At 51.7% G+C, this 18555-nt stretch overlaps 1 protein-coding gene across 5 annotated transcripts in view; it reads left to right on the top strand.

Moving 5' to 3' along the window:
- The window catches only part of HMCN2 (hemicentin 2), a 178744-nt gene that overhangs the window by 44235 nt on the left and 115954 nt on the right, over window positions 1–18555 (top strand). For all 5 annotated transcript variants that reach the window (XR_015135732.1, XM_086323475.1, XM_086323476.1 and 2 more), the window contains exons 11-15: window positions 1864–2136; window positions 3008–3149; window positions 3584–3711; window positions 4788–4901; window positions 7506–7655. Coding sequence is in view for 4 of the 5 variants with exons in the window: in XM_086323475.1 (XP_086179601.1) it covers window positions 1864–2136; window positions 3008–3149; window positions 3584–3711; window positions 4788–4901; window positions 7506–7655 (807 nt within the window). In the remaining variant the exon portion in view is untranslated. The remainder of the gene's footprint in view (window positions 1–1863; window positions 2137–3007; window positions 3150–3583; window positions 3712–4787; window positions 4902–7505; window positions 7656–18555) is intronic.

The raw sequence follows: 18555 nt of genomic DNA, 5'->3' as shown, positions 1-18555 counted from the left end.
CCCATCTGTGGGTGAGTGTGCCAGCCTGCTGCTAGGGGCCGTCCGTCATCCGGAGCCCGACGCCCACACTGCATCTGCGTGCTGGCCTCCGGTTTGGACTGTCTGCCCCACGAATGGCCTGCGGTTGCAGGAAGGTTGAGAACCCCTGCTCAGGCTCTGCCTCCCAGTCCCCAGCCTTAATCCCACCCTTGACTTCTTGATCAGCCCCCAGGCCCTTACAAGGGCCACCATCCACCTTGTCCCCAACCCTTAATGCCTCCAGCTCCTGCCACCGTGGCAACATTGAACTCAGGAAGGTTGGAAAAGCCACAGATCCTCTTACAATGAAATTAGCTTTATTTTAAAAATAATGAACCTAAGCTGCCTTGATGGGCTTTCCCAGTGGCTCAGTGGTAAAAAATCCACCTGCCAATGCAGGAGACATAGGTTCAATACCTGGGTTGGGAAGAACCCCTGGAGGAGGAAATGGCAACCCACTCCAGTATTCTTGCCTGGAAAAATCCCATGGACAGAGGAGCCTGGTGGGCTACAGTCCATGGGGTCGCAAAAGAGTCAGACACGACTTAGCAACTAAACAGCAACAAAGCTGCCTTGAAGAAAAGGGGCCCGATGAACATAGAGGAATCAGTCACTCTGCATTCCTAAACCCACTCAAAATCACTCATGCTCCCTGTAAGAAGACTGGAAAATATAAGCCAACAGAAAAGATGGAACTGACCTGTGACCCCTCCACTCCAGAGATGACTTTGACAGCATTTTGCTTTACTTCTTTTTGGATCTTTATCCATGTGTGCATTTTAAGAAAAACAGGATAATATCCTACATACTTACAACAACCTGATTTGGTGTCTGGAGTCAAATTTCCCTATTGGATATCATGGTCATTGGCATGAGGATCCAGCTTTTTTCCTATAGGTCCTGCAGACCGTCCCTGATCAGGTGGTCTCTGAGCCGTCACTTCTTAATGGTTTTTTCTTATTGAGAGTGTGGGTTTCTAAGCTCTTTCTTCTTTGGGGGCAGTGGGCTTACTTAGTCCATATTTGGCTGCTGTTTATACAGAGAATAGCTCTGTACTTGTTACTCTTTTCCAGTTGAGGGTGATTTCCAAGACTTTATCCACCAGTGCGGAATTATTGGGGCTTCCCAGGTGGCTCAGCGGTAAAGAATCTGTCTGCCAATGCAGGATAAACTGGTTCAATCTATGGGTCGGGAAGATCCCTTGGAGAAGAAAATGGCAACCCACTCCAGTATTCTTGCCTGGGAAATCCCATGGACAGAGGAGCCTGGCGGGCTACAGTCCATGAGGTCACAAAAAAGCCAGACATAATTTAGTGACTGAGCATGGACGCTTGTGGAATTATTGCCTCAAAGGGTATGAAGTATGGGTTGTTTGTTTATTTTAGTCATTACATCGTGTCTGACTCTGAAACCCCATGGATTGGAGCCTGCCAGGCTCCTCTGTCCATGGGATTTTCCGGGCAAGAATACTGGAGTGGGTTGCCATTTCCTTCTCTAGGGGATCTTCCCGACCCAGGGATTGAACCCGCATCTTCTGCGTTGGCAGGCGGATTCTTTACCACTGAGCCACTGGGAAAGCCCCGAAGAATGGGCTAACTCTTGCTAAATTTTGCTGTTTGCTGTTGTATGGAAATCAGGTGCGCATGCATGCACACACACACACAGCCCCCGGGCGGGTGTGAGATGGCCGTGCAGTGGCATCGTCCGGGCATGGTGAGCAGATGCTGGTGAGCTGCTCTGCTGGGGGAGACAGTGGACTCTGGGGTCTGGATGCCACCAGGGTCTGTAGGATGACTCCCTCCCCATGCCAACACCTCAGTGCCTCCTGTGCTCCTGTTCCTGCAGGCCCCCCGCCGCAGCTGGTCCCTGTCCCCAATGTGACCGTGTCCCCTGGAGAGACCGCCATCCTGTCCTGCCTGGTCCTGAGTGAGGCCCCCTACAACCTGACCTGGGTCCGGGACTGGCGAGTCCTCTCGGCCTCGACGGGCAGAGTCACCCAGCTGGCCGACTTATCCCTGGAGGTCAGGAACACCACCCCCAGTGACGGCGGGCGGTACCAGTGCATGGCCAGCAACTCCAATGGAGTCACGAGGGCATCCGTCTGGCTCCTGGTGCGAGGTGAGGCTGCTCACTACCTGGCATTTCTCCAGGAGCCCATCCGTCCATCCCTCTGCTCAGACATCAGCTCTGGCAGGCAGCATCAGCCCTTCCAGAGTTTTCTCAACCTCCAGAGTAAGAGGATTCTGTAGCCTCCCAGCCTAAGTGTAGTGGTTCAGCACTGTTGGGAAGTTCATCCTCATATCTAGTCGGCCAAACCAATTTCACTGTGTCCTGTCCTCTTTCCGGGCCATTGAGCACATCCATTGTCCAGCCCTCTCGATATGCAGGACAGAGATGGGACACTGGAAACTTCTGGAAGCCCAGAGATCAGACGTGCTCAGCAGGGTTTGGGTAGCACCCACCAGCTGGAGGTGGAGAAGGCAGTGAGAGGAAACATGTCCAGAGGGTTAGTGCCTGGATCAGGTACTCACCTGGGATTTAGGTTCACAGGATTTAGACGGATCCTGCTTCTCTAGGGAACTATCTCCCCCAAGTGTAAAAGTGAGTGTGTTGGAACAAATTTCACTCGCGCCAGTGACTCTGGATTGGCCGCTTAGAGTGTGTTGAGAAAGATTCTGAGGCTATATTGAGGCTGCTGGTATAGGAGGGGTTCAGCTCAGAGAAGAAATTCAAGGAGCTCAAGGCTCCCACCAGGGGCTATTGGGAATTCAGGTCTCCATGTGGCCTGGGGATGTGCCTGGGGGCTGCCTGGTCAACCCCGGTTCCCTGAGAAGCTGCTCCCAAGGATGCAGGTCCTTCGGGGCCCTTCCTTCCTGTGTCTCTGCTGTCTGTGGCCTCAGGGAGGAGCAGGGGGCCCAGGGCTGGGTACCTGGGACAACATGGCTGCTCTGACAAGCTCCTCCCCACCTATCCACTCCTTGAACTCCAGAGGCCCCGCAGGTCAGCATCCACACCAGGTCACAGCGCTTTTCCCAGGGCATGGAGGTGAGGGTCCGCTGCTCGGCCTCTGGATACCCTGCACCCCACATCTCCTGGAGCCGCGAGGGTCGTGCCCTGCAGGAGGACAGCAGGTGAGGGCCTCAGGGGCCTCTCTGGGCCTCAGTCTTCTTAATTGTAGCAAATGGGGGCGTGGCATTTGCCCTGCCTTCTTCCTGATGATTTGAGACTCAGGAGCAAGATCATTTGGGAAACAGCGATGCCTCATGTGGGTCTGGAGTCAGGTGTTCCAGCCGCAGAATCCGGCAGACCTGTGCTTGCATTCTGCCTCTGCCATTCAGGCTGTGTGCCCCTGGGCAGTTCACCTTACCTTTCTGAGCCCGATGAATGAAAAAGGAACATAAAAAGTGATGAACCCACAGCCTGGCACAGATCAAGCAGTCAGTGTAAAATGCTGTCACTGGTGATGTTGTTAATTAATCTGCTTTTAATAATGACTTGGGCAACCCCATGTGACCCAACCTAACTGGCCCCTTCCTGTTGAACACGTTTTGTGGCATGACTCCAGAGTCCGCGTGGATGCCCAGGGAACCCTGATCATTCAGGGGGTGGCCCCAGAGGATGCTGGGAGTTACAGCTGCCAGGCTGCTAATGAGATTGGCAGAGATGAAGAGACGGTCACCCTCTACTATACAGGTACGTGGGTCAAGGGCATCTGCAGAAGAGGGTCCCCAGTCCTGCCTCCCCGCCACCTCCCTTTCTCCCTCTCATCCACAGATACTTAAGAGTATCTACTGTGTGGCAGACACTGGGATACAGGGTCCCCGTCCAGGTAGAGGTTATATTCTAATGGGGAAGCAAAATGCAAGCAGATGAATAAGGTACTTTCAGATGGTGAAGGTGTGGGATGAGCACAGAGCAGGGTGGTGTGATGGAGCGACGTGTGGCTGGGCAGAGAAGGACACGTACACACAGGATCAAACCCTTGCCCCAGACGGGAGTGGGAACAGCGTTTCAGGGAGAGAGACAGGGTGGGGCCAAAGCTTCGAGGTAGGAATGGCCCTTGGGGTCCCCAAGGGGCTGCAAGCAGCAGGAGGCTGGCTGGAGTCAGGGGCCAGGGAGTGGCAGCCAGCCCCTGTGGTGCATTTTAGAACCTTGTAAGATTTCACCTTTTACACCAGGTTCAAAGAGGACAATAAAAAAAAGTGTATATATATCTGACTCACTTTGCCGCAAGCAGAAACTACCATAATGCTGTAAATCAACTATACTTCAATAAAAATTATTTTTAAAAATTATATATAAGAAAAAGGAAATATACATTAAAGTATTTAGAGGTAAAGGGATATCATATTTGGAACTTATTCTCAGCCATTTAGAAAAAAAAAAGAATACAGAGAGAATTCCATCATGATAAAAGGAAACGAATATGGCAAAAATGTTAACATCTGATGATATGAGTGAAAGGTACATGAAAAACCTTTGTGTTATTCTTGCAACTTTCCTTTGTGAAATTACTTCAAAATAAAAAGTAAAAAAAAAAAAAAAGAGGACAAGAAGGGAGTTTAGTCCCGGGAGTAACTGGCTTTTTAGAAACTGGCCAAGGCTGAGTCTTTCTGGGGGTGACTGTCCCGGTTGGTGGGGGGTGGGGAGGAGGCAGGTGCTCAGCCCCACCCTGGCCCCTCCGCCCCTCCCCCAGCTGGGGAAACCGGCGCTGTTGCTCTAGGGAGTCTATGGGTTGGTCCCCAATTCCCCATCTGCTCCCCACACAGACCCACCATCCGTGTCGGCTGTGAACGGCGTGGTGCTGGCTGCCAAAGGGGAGGAGGCAGTGCTGGAGTGCGAGGCAACCGGGGTGCCCCCGCCCCGGGTCATCTGGTATCGAGGTACATGGATTGGGTGGGGAGAAGGCCTGCAGAAGGGGCCTGCGGGGGGGCCTGAAGGATCAGCTTTCCAGGACAGTCATGAGGGCACTTGGAATGGGGTGTCTGGGGAGAATGGGCTGTTTCAAGCAGCGCCCGTCACCCCTAGCCCAGTATCCACATATAACTGATGCAGATTGGCTCTGTGATCAGGAGCAGGATTTAGAATAGACCCAGGTTTGAATTCTGGCCCAGTGAGTGGCCTCGGACAAGTGGCTTGACATCTGTGAGCCTGCTTCCTTAGCTGGGAAATCAAAGACAGCTTGTTTTTTCCCTAACATTTCTCTTGTTTATTTGGCTGCCTTGGGTCTTAGTTGCTACACATAGGCTCTTTAGTTGTGGCAGGTGGGATCCAGCTTCCTGACCACGGATCGAACCCGAGCCCTCTGCACTGGGAGCTCGAGGTCCTGGCCACTGGACCACAGTCTCTGAGATAGGTTGGTTGTGTGAGGATTAAATGAGTCCATATGTGCAAATTGTTTAGAACAAGCCTGGCCCACGGCCTGGGCTCAGTGTCCTTAATGGTGGTGATGAAGATGCTGTGATTATCAGAGAGCTGGCAATCGTGCTGAGCGTTCTGTTGTGAGGCTTTTCTGAGTTAGTGAATGTAAAGGGTTTTCTGTGTATTGGACCCCGAGCTGGAGTTTGATCGACAGGAGCTGCTCTTGCTCCCACATCAGTGGACCTGGGTTCCAGGGCTCCTGCTTTGGACTTTCCAGGGCAGAACCCTGGGCTCCTTCTCAAGCACAGCCCCCTTCCACCCAGACGCACTCCAGCCTTGGCAGCACCTGTCTGTGATCTCAGCAGAGCCTCACCTTGACACTGACAGGCAGTGTTAGCTCAGAGTTTGAGCATTTTGTCCGTGGTCACCAGCTAGTGGTGGCAGAGGCCTCGGGACTCCTTCCTCCGGGCGTGGTCACTGCCTGTCGTGGCTGGGAGCTCTACCAGCCCAGCCCAGGAGCCACCTTTTTAAAGGGGGATCTCCCAGTGGAATGGCTTCCCAGGTGGCACTAGTGGTCAAGAATCCGCCTGCCAATGCAGGAGACGCCAGAGATGCCGGTTCAATCCCTGGGTCAGCAAAATCCTCTCTGGATAAGGCAATGGCCACCCAGTGCAGTATTCTTGCCTGGAAAATCCCATGGACAGAGGAGACTGGCGGGCTACAGTCCATGGGGTCGCAAAGAGTCGGACATGACTGAGCACAGCACACACACCACCCCTTGGAATGTTACTCAGCCTTAAGAAGGCATGACAGTCAAGTTATACGACAGTGTGAATGCAGTTACCATTGAACTGTGTGCTTGAAAATGATTAAGATAATAAATTTTATGACTTTCTTTTTTACCACAATTAAAATTTTTAATTTGACTCCCATGACAAAGAAAAAAAATTGGGAAAAAAAAATCAGGCCCATAGCAGCTATTGTGTAGAAATTTCCCCCTACTTCTAACTGGCCAAATGAAGAAAAAAATCTTTTATCTGTGACATTTTCAGAGATATTTGCTCTAATATGGGGTAATTAAGTAGTAAAAACTTAAAAGAAAAGATAAAAAATTTCCTTAATTTAGAAAAAAGGAATGCAATTTTGATACAACATAGATGAAGCTTGAAAACATGATAATAAGTGAAATAAGCCAGACACAGAAGGACAAATATTATATGATTCCACTTGATTGAGTGGGATCTCTTATAGGAAATGCCTAGTATGTGCAAATTTAGAGACAGAGAGGAGAAAGATGGATGCCAGGGGCTTGGGGAGGGGGAAGTGGAGAATTAGTGTTTAATACGTAGGGCTTCCATTTGAGAAGATGAAAAAGTTTTGTGGATGGATCATGGGGATGTACCTGATCCCGCTGGATTGGGCACTCAGTGCTTAAAACGGTAAAATCTTGTGTTATGTATATTTACCACGATTTTAAAAACAAAAAATTAAGTTGTAAAAAAGGTTCAAAATCAGGGTGATCCCTCAGGCCTTAGGAGCCTGGAGGGGTGGGAGTCAGGGAACAGTAAGAGAAATGAGAATGAAGCATCAGAGAGGCAGAACTGCAGGGGGGATGGTGGGGGGCTTCTCCCAGAGCTGACCCAAGCCTCAGTCTGCCCCTGAGCAGAGGGCAGGGACCCAGGAGGGAGACCCAAGCGAGGCGTTCTTGGGTAATGAACCTGTCACATACAAGGGGGCAAGCTGAGACTCACTCTCGGCCAACAGAGGGACTCAGGGAACTGGACTCAGGGGTGCTGACTTAAAAGAAAATTTTTTAAATTGTGGCAAATCATGCATAACATATCCATTACTATCTTAACCGTTTTTAGGTATATTCACATTGCTGTACAACCATCTCCGCCACCCATCTCCAGGACTCTTTTCATTTAGCAAAACTGAAAATCTGCACCCATTAAACAATAGGGGTCCTGATTGCAGGGTGGGGGGGTCTTTACCTCACCCACACCCCTCTGAGGTCCCAGCCTTGTGGAGTTGCAGGAACCCAGGGTCAGGAAGGTAGCCTGATCCCCGGGCCTCCTGTGGCAACCACTGGGTACCTGCCTGATGTTTTCTCATCTTTGGTCCAGGGGATCTTGAGATGATTCTGGCCCCTGAGGACTCCATTTCTGGGATGCTGCGGATCCCGGTGGTTCGTGAGAGGGATGCTGGCGTCTATACCTGCCGAGCTGTCAATGAGTTGGGCGACGCCTCTGCAGAAATCCGGCTGGAGGTTGGATGTGAGTGTACACCTGTCCCCACCTGTGCCCTGCCACCTGCCCTACTTCTGGGCAGGGAGGAGAGAATGCTACCCTGTAGCCTGCCAGCGGGGAGTTTGCATCATTTGGATCCAGAGCACGAGGGACAGGGATTTTAGAGGGAGATGGTGTATGTGCTCCCACTTGCTGCGTAACAAATCGCCCTGAGACTCTGGCTTAAAACAGTGAGCATCTATCGATGCACAGTCCTGGAGGGTTAGGATTCTGGTTCTGACTCAGGGTCTCTCACAGGAAGGCACTTATTATGTTGGTCGGGGATGTGGTCACCTGAAGGCTTGACTGGGACTGGAGGATCCACCTTAAGTTCATGTATGAGGCTTTTGTCAGGAAGCCTCTGTTCCTTACCCTTATGGTCTTCCCTGGAAGGTTTCTCGTGACATGGGTTTTCGTAGAGAAAGTGAGTTGAGAGGGATAGAGAGAGAGAATCCAAGATGGAAAAGTTTAGTTTAGTTGCTCAGTCGTGTCTGACTCTTTGCGACCCCATGGACTATAGCCTATCAGGCTCCTATGTCCATGGGATTTTCCAAGCAAGGGTACTAGAGTGGGTTGCCATTCCCTTCTCCAGGGGATCTTCCCGACCCCAGGGATTGAACCTGGGTCTCCCACATTGTAGGCAGACGCTTTACCATTTGAGCCACCAGGGAAGTCTCTGAGCCACCAGGGAAGTAAGTCTTTATAGCCAGTCACAGTCTTGGAAGTGACATACCATCGTATATCCTATAGGTCACGTGGACCAGCCCTGGTATTGGTAGGTGTGAGAGATCCCTCAAGTGTGAGTCCCAGGAGGCAGGGGACGTTGCCCACCATGGAAATAGTTTGGCTCCAGCTTGGGCATTGTCATCCCTGAGACCTGAGTTCCAGTTTTGTCTCCATCACTGACCATCTATACGCTTTGGTCAAGTCATTGACCCTCAGTTTCCCCATCTGTAAAATGGAGCCGAGGGCTTCCCTGGTGGCTCGTCCGTAAAGAATCTGTTAGCAATACAGGAGAAGTGGGTTTGATCCCTGGGTCGGGAAGATCGCCTGGAGAAGGAAATGATAACCCACTCCAGTATTCTTGCCTGGGAAATCCCGTGCACAGAGGAGCCTTGTGGGCCATAGTCCCTGCAGTCACAAAAGAGTCAGATATGACTTGGCGACTACGTGACAACAAAGCGGAGCTGACCACACTGCCTCCTTTGTTGAGTGGCTGTGAGGGTTCAGTAAAATCAGACACACAACGTTTAGCACTGGGTTTGGCCCGTCATGGGTGTTTAATAAATGGAGAAGTGATTATTCCCCTTTTACAGATGAGGAGTCTGGATTCTTCTGCGGCTGGAACATGGCCTTGGCTGTGATTGCCATGAGGTCTTGGTTCCAGGCCTGGATCCCGGGCACTGGGAATTGCTCGGAAGTTGTGGGCACAACTCCTTGGCGTGCCGAGCCAGAGCAGATGGGGCTCTGAGGGTCGGCTGTGGCCATGACGGGAAAGACAGGTGCTGAGAGTTCGGGGGAAGTGCAGAGAATGGGGAATGGGCTTGAATGGGCCGGGTGGGATGGCCAGGGGGCTCCCCAGGGACGTTTGATCAGGAGGGTCCGGCCCTGGGGAAGACGGTGCCATCAGGCTTGGGGATCCTCCCACGCTTGGGGGTGCCTTCAGTGTTCATTCATCTGTTCCATCGTTGCCATCCTCCAACACGGGGTCACCAGGTGGCCAGGCCCTGTGCCCCAGACCCTGGGTTGGGAATACAACCGCATCAGCCCTTGGTGCCAAGAAGAGAGACAGTAAACAGACACTTGGAATGCTCAGTGTACTGAGTGATTGGAGTGGCATCCGCGGGGCCCATGCCCAAGGAGGGGCTGAGCCAGCACTGGAGGGCTGGAAGGCTTCTTGGAGGAGATGATGTCTAAGCTGAACCCAGAAACAGTCAGGTGACAAGCTCCAAAAAAAGATCTGTACAAAAAAGAACTTCACCACCCTGATAATCACGATGGTGTGATCACTCACCTAGAGCCAGACATCCTGGAATGTGAAGTCAAGTGGGCCTTAGGATGCATCACTACGAACAAAGCTAGTGGAGCTGATGGAATTCCAGTTGAGCTATTTCAAACCCGATGATGCTGTGAAAGTGCTGCACTCAATATGCCAGCACATTTGGAAAACTCAGCTGTGGCCACAGGACTGGAAAAGGTCGGTTTTCATTCCAATCCCAAAGAAAGGCAATGCCAAAGAATGCTCAAACTATCACACAATTGCACTCATCTCACACACTAGTAAAGTAATGCTCAAAATTCTCCAAGCCAGGCTTCACCAATATGTGATCCGTGAACTTTCAGATGTTCAAGCTGGATTTAGAAAAGGCAGAGGAACTAGAGATCAAATTGCCAACATCCACTGGATCATCAAAAACACAAGAGAGTTCCATAAAAACATCTATTTCTGCTTTATTGACTATGCCAAAGCCTTTGAGTGTGTGGATCACAATGAACGGTGGAAAATTCTAAAAGAAATGGGAATACCAGACCACCTGACCTGCCTGTTTAGAAACCTGTATGCAGGTCAGGAAGCAACAGTTAGAACTGGACATGGAACAACAGACTGGTTCCAAATAGGAAAAGGAGTACGTCAAGGCTGTATATTGTCACCCTGCTTATTGAACTTATATGCAGAGTACATCATGAGAAACGCTGGACTGGAAGAAACACAAGCTGGAATCAAGATTGCCGGGAGAAATATCAATAACTTCAGATATGTAGATGATACCACCCTTATGGCGGAAAGTGAAGAGGAACTAAAGAGCCTCTTGATGAAAGTGAAAGAGGAGAGTGAAAAAGTTGGCTTAAAGCTGAATATTCAGAAAACTAAGATCATGGCATCTGGTCCCATCACTTCATGGCAAATAGATGGGGAAACAGTGGAAACAGTGGCTGACTTTATTTTTGGGGGGGCTCCAAAATCACTGCAGATAGTCACTGCAGCCATGAAATTAAGATGCTTACTTCTTGGAAGGAAAGTTATGACCAACCTAGACAGCATATTAAAAAGCAGAGACATTACTTTGCCAACAAAGGTCCATCTAGTCAAGGCTATGGTTTTTCCAGTAGTCACATATGGATGTGAGAGTTGGACTATAAAGAAAACTGAGTGCTGAAGAATTGATGCTTTTGAACTGTGGTGTTGGGAAAGACTCTTGAGAGTCCTTTGGACTGCAAGGAGATCCAACCAGTCCATCCTAAAGGAGATCAGTCCTGGGTGTTCATTGGAAGGACTGATGCTGAAGCTGAAACTCCAGTACTTTGGCCACTTGATGCGAAGAGCTGACTCATTGGAAAAGACCCTGATGCTGGGAAAGATTGAGGGCAGGCGGAGAAGGAAACGACAGAGGATAAGATGATTGGATGGCATTACCAACTCAATGGACATGAATTTGGGTAAACTCCAGGAGTTGGTGATGGACAAGGAGGCCTGGCATGCTGTGGTTCATGGGGTCACAAAGAGTTGGACACGACTGAGCGACTGAACTGAACTGAATTGACAAGTTGCGCGGACAGTGTTCCAGGCAAAGAGAACAGTATGTGCAGCTCTCACCCAGGCAAGAGAAGCCAGGCAGAGAGCGAGGCTTGAGGGTGGGGAGGGGTGAGGCCGAGGCGGCCAGCTGCCCAGCTGTGGGTCACTCCCGGCCTTCGGCTAGGGAGCCCGGTGGCGTCTGGGCTTTGTCCTGAGGAGGTGGTGAGAGGTTTCTAAGGAGAATGATGTGCTCAGACTTTCCCTGTCTGTGTGGCTGGGCTCTTGGGTGGGGTGGGGTGGATGTGGAAAGCCATAGGGCCTGATGATAAAAATATAATAAGTCTTCCATGAAATCTGCCCTGTAGCAAGGCCGGCTCTAAGCACGTTTCATGTACTAACCTATCATCCTCATCACAGCCCTTTGCAGTGGGTTCCACTTTATCCTTTCATAGATGGGGGAAACGAGGCACAGAGAGGTTGAGTGACCGGTCCAGGATCACACGCCTGGGGAGTGGTAGAATCTGAACCCAGGGTCAGGGTTTTTCAGTCCCTGGACTTGGTCCTGATGCTCCCAGCAGGGTGAGCTTGGACATTGCTTCTCCACTCTGAGCCTGGAGCTGCCCACCTACAAAATGTCTGTGGCTGTTGTGTGAGTGAGAGATAGGAAACGCTTTGGACAAGAAAGGCTCTGACAGATGTCACTGTCACTGTGGTTAGCCGGTGGGTTCTGGGTAGGCAGAGAAGGCGCTCCAGGGACGGCTGCCCTGGGCGTTGTGACAAGCGTTCCTCCTTTGTTCCATGTCTGATCCCTTTTCAGCAAAGCCTTATTACTTTGGGGCCCATGCTGACCCGCCTACCTTATCCTGTTCCTTCACCTGGCAGCCGTTGGTCTGGAGGCCGTTTCCCCATGTCAGAGGGGCAAGGTGGAGGGCACCCCAGAGGCAGGCATCTGGGGCACGGGGCCACTGTGGCCTCTGGCCTTGAGGTCAGGGACGGGGTGGACTGTGGCCCAACACCTGTGTGTCTGGGGAGAGCTGGCCTGGCAGCGGTGGTGGGAAATTGAATTTCCTGCCCATCTGGGTGGCAGCTGCGGTGCGGCCTTCCTGGCTAGGCTGCCAGAGCCTTGCAGGGCTGAGAATGGGGGCACTGTGCCCACTTCCTGCTGTTCAGCTGGGAACTGGCTTCCTGGAGGTATCGGTGGCTGTGGGGAGAGAAAGGGTACAGAAAGGAGGGCAGTCTTCCCCTGACCTGCCAGGGAGTGCCCGCACTGTGGTCCAGCCTTCGAGGGTCTCTCTCCTCTGGGCCTGGCATTTGTCAGACAGGAGTCCCGGATCGAGGTCCAGGGCCTGCTGCTTATTACCTTCCTGGGCCTTGCCTTCCTCATCTGTAAAATGGGGCTGCTGATGACAGAGGCTTATTCACAAGGCCCTTGAGAGATTTAATGAGAATGTGCTTCACTCAGGACTTGATTGAAATAAATATTCAGTGTACAGGGGTCCGGGCCAGGTGACAAGGGCCTTGTGTGGCAGAGTGAAACGGAGTGATTGTCACGTGGCTGGTGACCAGGCTCCATGACTATCCCCAGTGCCCCCAGTCCCCCCAGCCCCCGTCCCCACCAGAGCTCAGTGCTCTTTCTACTATTTTAAAACTGCTCTGACCCAAGTTCCCTTCGTCCTGCTGGTTTCTCTTGAAATGGATGTTCACTCAGCCTTCTTTCTTTATTTTTAGAACTTTTGTTTATCTGGCCGCATCGGATCTCAGGCGTGGCACGCAGGACCTCCGCTAGGGTGTGCGGGCTTCTCTAGCTGCGGCGTGTGGGCTCAGTAGTCGCGGCGCTTGGGGTTTGTTGGCCCACGGCGTGTGGGATCTCAGTTCCCCAACCAGGGACCGAAGCTGTGGCCCCTGCATTGCGAGGCAGATTCATAACCACCAGACCACCAGGGAAGTCCCCACTCAGCCCTCTTTCCATCGGCTCATTTTCGTCTCTGCTTCTCATCCCTGACTTGGAAGCCTCTGGTTGCTGGGTGGGTGAGCAGGGGCGGCGGGTGTGCGTCTATGAAAGCAAAGCCCCTCCGGCCAGCCAAGGGGAGCAGGAGAGAAACACAGCTGGGCTCTGGGGCCAGCATCCGGGCTGCCTCTCCATCAGGCAAGGGCCCAGAGCCCATGACCCTTTTAGGGCTGCTGGACAGGGCTCTGATTTTCATTTCTTTTGCCATCAGGAGAAAAAAAAAAATGAAGAGTAATAAGTAGATGAAAATGAACCCAGCCTGGATTGTGCTTGTCTTTATAAACAGTCATAAAATACAGTTTAAGATTTTTTTTTTTTAGGGAAGAGCGTCATCCTGCACTTCTGGCCAGTGGAGCTGAGGCTCCAGGCTCCACCACAGGGTCTTTCTGTGGGGAAAGGGGTCTTCCCAGGTGGGGGCTGTGGCAGCCATCCCCAGCCCTGTCTCCTTCCAAGAGACCCTGGAATCCCTCTATAAGCAGGGAAGGGCCTGAGGCCAGCCTCTCCCGTGGTCACCCTGCCCATCGACCGAGTCTTTGGGCCTGGGTCCCCCGCCCTCCTTCTGGCCAGGCTGAGTCAAGACTGATTAGAGCTCCGTTTCCCAAGCTGGCACATCCCCACAAGCTCTGACCCAGGGCTCTGGGCCATGGGAACTGGGAGGATGGTGGAGGAGACTGGGGGGTTGCAGGGTCTCCAGATGATGATAAAGAACCCTAGAACTTTAAGGCACTAGAACTGGGGAGAATACAGTTATGTCTTTCTGGAGGGGGATCTGAGGTCCAGAGTGGTGAAGGGGCTCATTCACGGGTGTCCAGGGCACCCCCGTGAAGCGGGGGTGGGGAGGGGCCCTGCCCAGGCTTCAGGCCTTTAGGCTGGTGGCCCTTGCCCGGGGGGCCAAGTAAGAAGAAGTCATCACCTCTGTCAATGTCACTTCCTTGGAGAATCCCTGGGGGTGGAGGGAATAGCTCATCAGTGTTGATAAGTCTCAGCTTTGGCCGCACAGGACAGGGGGCCTCCTGTCCTGCCCCCTCCCAGGCTGGTGGCTGGCACCCTTCATGGGGCAGTTTTCTCTTCCTGAGTGCTTCTGGTTCTCCATACAGAGCTGCCTCCTTGCAAACACACTGCAGCTGTCAGATGATGAGCTTAGAGAGCGTGGCGGCTGCTGTGTGTCTGGCTGTCTCAGGGCACTCACAGCTCCTGCCCTGGAAACCTCTCAAGGTCGAGGCAAACAGGGCCATTCCTGGGAAAACCTGGGGGCTGCGGAACTAGGTCATGGTCCGTCCCTGCAGGGGGGCACCTGAGAGTCTGAGGAGGGGGCTTGGAGCCTGAAAGCAGAGGTGGCTGAGTCTCGTGGATGGGACCCTAGGAAGGGCACGGGGCTGGCAGCGCGCCCCACCTCCAGATGCTGCAGGACCAGCGTGGACCCCATGTGGGCTCAGCTTTGCATCTCAGTTTCCCATCTTCACAGTAAAGGGACTGGAGGGCCCCTGGTCTGGTGTGCAGGGTTCTGGGGTCCCACCTTATTTGGAGGCTCCAGTGATGAGCAGGCGGAAGGCTGCATAGGAGACAGAGTTGCAGTTTTAGGGGCAGATCTGATTCTGGAATTTAGCTGACTGTACCTCTGAGAGAAGAGTACAGAGGTGCCAAGTTGCCCCTGAGTACCAATGAGACACAGGGGTGCAGTAGCTGAGAGCCTGGATCTTAGCAGCAGCCGGATCTGGGCTCTGATCCCAGCCCTACCATTGACTTTGAACTGCACCTGAGGCAAGTGTCTTAATCCCTCTGACCCTCAGTTTCCCCATCTGTAAAATGGGCTTTCAAATTGTGGTGCTGGAGGACTCTTGGGAGCCCCTTGGACAGCCAGGACATCAAATCAGTCAATCTTAAAGGAAATCAACCCTGAATATTCATTGGAAGGACTGATGCTGAAGTGCCAATACTTTGGCCACTGATGTGAAGAGCCACCTCATTGGTAAAGACCTTGATGCTGGGAAGATCAAGACTGAGGGCAGGAGGAGAAGGGGCAACAGACGATGAGATGGTTGGATGGCATCCCTGACTAAATGGACATGAGTCTGAGCAAACTCCAGGAGATAGTGAAGGACAGGGAAGCCTGGCATGCTGCAGTCCATGGGGTTGCAAAGAGCTGGACACAACTTAGTGACTAAATGACAACAACAAAATGGGGTTGCGAGAATACCCACTTCGTGAGTTTATTAAGACCATGAATGAAGTCATGCCTCTAAAGTACCACCATCATGCCCGTCACTGAGCAGGCATTCCAGATGCTACCTGTTGGGGGCCAGAGTGAGGTACTCCGCCCGTGACAAAGGTCATGAGGAAGGAGGCTCGACATACGCAAAGGCGGGATCGAGCCTCAGGAGTCCCCCTGGAAATCCTCGAGCATCTACCCCCATAACCAGAGCCTGCCTACTTTACTACTTTGTGCTCTTACCTACACCTCTGACTTTACGGGGGGCTGTCCCCCACCACCTCTTTTGGAGAAGGAGTTAACTTAGAGCTCCAGTTTATAATAATTCCTGGGCGTGATAAGAGTGTTTTAACCTACAAACTCCTCTGAAGGTTCTCTAGCCTGCCTGACAGGCTCATCCGGCCACATGTCATTGCTCACAGCCTCCCAACCGTGAGAGGCACGAGATGCTTTAAACCTTCTAAAAACAGGTTCTTTAGAAAAGTTAGAAAACTATTAGTATAAGTATAATGGGCTGATTAGAAATTGTATTGGTGAAAGGTTTTTCATTTGTTGAGCCAATGTTTGTTGCTAAGTCTCCACATCCCCTGCCCTTACACACATTAATGAATATATAGAAGAAATAAGTATTAACCTTTGATATTAATCACGTTAGACCTTAGGCTAAGTAAATTCTTTCCTTAACTAAAACCCACTACACCCTCACCCTGTAGGAATGTAACTTTATTTGGGTGGCGTCTGTTTTGAGACTAATCAGCCCTGGAGAAATAAGTGTCCTGACTGACTGATCGCTGTCACAAGGAGAGGGTCGTAAATTGTCAGCAGGCCCCCCTGGCCAGAAGATGATGTAACACCCCTAAGACCTCTGTATACATTTGTATGAAGCACCTGACTTTGATAAAAGTCAGGACTGCTGACCCCGCGTGACTTTTGCATAACATCTCAGTGTATAAAAGTAGACCATGGAAAATAAAGAATTGGGATCAGTTTCTCGAAATACTGGTCTCCCCATGTCGCTCTCTCTCCCACTCTGGCTGAGTCTCCATCTGGAGCGCGGAACCCACCATGCTTACTAATTATGCCTGGGCTTCTAAGATCCGACCGGGGAGGCCTCAGTGTCTCCTCTCCTTCGGGAGAACGGAAGGACGCCTGCGGCCTACGTAAGTGGTGCAAACTTCTTGTCTTGAAGTTTTATTGGTCTCCCGCGTAAACCAAGCTACTCAGCCTCTTTTCTCCACTGAATTTTCCTACTGAGCTATCCTTATTCTATTACTCTTTATATCTTTAATTAATATCTAATTGAAGCTATTGTATCCTGATCCTCGCCTACGCCGTCTCTCCTTCGAATACCCTGGATCAGCCGGGGCTGGTCCCCGGCAGCTACCCTTTGATGTGACGTGAAAGTTGCTCAGTCATGTCCCACTCTTTGTGACCCCATGGACCACACAGCCCATGGCATTCTCCAGGCCAGAATACTGGAATGGGTAGCCTTTCCCTTCTCCAGGGGATCTTCCCAACCCAGGGATCGAACCCAGGTCTCCCGTATTGCAGGCAGATTCTTTACCAGCTGAGCCAAAAGGGAAGCCCAAGAAGACTGGAGTGGGCAGCCTATCCCGTCTCCAGCGGATATTCCCAACCCAGGAATCAAACCAGGGTCTCCTGCACTGCAGGCAGAGCTATCAGGGAAGCCCAGAACCCTGTGATAGTCACTCACTATTATAAGTCAACTGTCCCTTCTTGGGGAGGGAGGTGAAGTTCAGGATTGGGAGGAGAGTGGGAGGGAGGGTGTGCTTTTTAATACCCCACATTTGGGAGAAAAAGCGGGGCTCTTTGGCTATGGAAGAAGAGGGTCAAGAGGTAGCATGAGAAAAACAGGGACTGAGAGGCCTGCGGGAGGAGGGCCCTGCAATGCACTGGGTAGAGCCGAGGAGGCAGGCTCTGAGGGTACCTGGCCCTGGAGCTACCTACTCAGGGTTGGGGGAGGGGAATAAGAAAGCTGTATCCCCAGGTCAAGGGCTTTGCAGGGCCAGTGACCCCATCTGAGGCACCCGGAGCAGATACTTGCTTGGACTCTCAATCGCCGCAGCTGCCAGGCCCCAGTGAGAAAGAAAAGCGATTCGCGGGTGGTGTCTGAGCTCAGGTCCAAGACTGTCTTCCTCCTTGCAGCGATTTTCCAAGTTGTGTTTATATCTCCCTGGAACTCCCCTGCTCCCCGAGGCCAAGAGGGAAATTTGATGTCATGATTTGGATGGATGGGGGAGATTTCTGGAGAGAGACGGCAAGAACAAAGGGGTGGAGGATTTTCCTTCATGCTGGATGCGACGGGTTCGGAACAGGCCGGGGTCCTTCCTGGTCAGGGTCTGGGGACAGGGCTGTGAGGGCGGTGCCCAGAAGCTGCAGGGAATGGGGCCTGGACCTGTCTGGAGTTGGGCCTCCTTCTGGCCAGCAGAAGCATGGAAAGGATTATGAGTCTCTGTTTGGGGAAATAAATTACTTCTATACCCCCATTCCCCATCATAAAAATAAGACAATGCTTAGGAAAAAAATCTTTGAAAGAAACACTACAAAGCATTAACCGTGGCAGGGACATGAGGTTTGAAATGTGTGGAGCAAAAATGAAGGCTAAACCCTTATGTGATGCCTGAATTCTTTTTATAATTCAGGCATCCTTGTTTACGTCTGTTATCCTGGTGTAATTATTATGATGGCTCTTTTCACTCTCCAGTGTCCCATTTGGACCATAAAGCCTAAGGTCAAGTTATTTATAGGCCTGTTTTGACTTTGTAGTAGAGATTTATATGCTTATTACAAGATGTTCAACAAGCAGAGAAGGATGTAGCGAAGTAAAGATGAGCTAGAACTTCCCTATGAAGTTGGCTGTTTGGGGTCATGGAAATGGTGGCCAGAGTCCAGGAGATGCATGAAGAGAAGCTCTGGTGGCCCAGGAGGAAGGCATGGTGGGGCGGGGCCCTCAGAGCTGGTGGGGTTCCTGTGGTCAGGCATGACTTGCAGCCCCTCCAAGCTGGCTTCCTGGGAGATGTCACCTGCAGGAGCAGGCATGTTGCTCCCCTGTATGGCTGGACAGGGCAGGGTCCCCGAGATGCCATGTGGGGTCTGAGGACTTCATCCCTCTGAGGGCTGCTCACTCTGCCTCTTC

The sequence above is a fragment of the Bos grunniens genome, chromosome 11, assembly GCF_055505025.1.
Source record: "Bos grunniens cultivar Pamir isolate PY7600 chromosome 11, Bosgru_T2T1.0, whole genome shotgun sequence".
Classification (NCBI taxonomy): Eukaryota; Metazoa; Chordata; class Mammalia; order Artiodactyla; family Bovidae; genus Bos; species Bos grunniens.
This window is presented reverse-complemented; position numbering and strand designations above follow the sequence as displayed.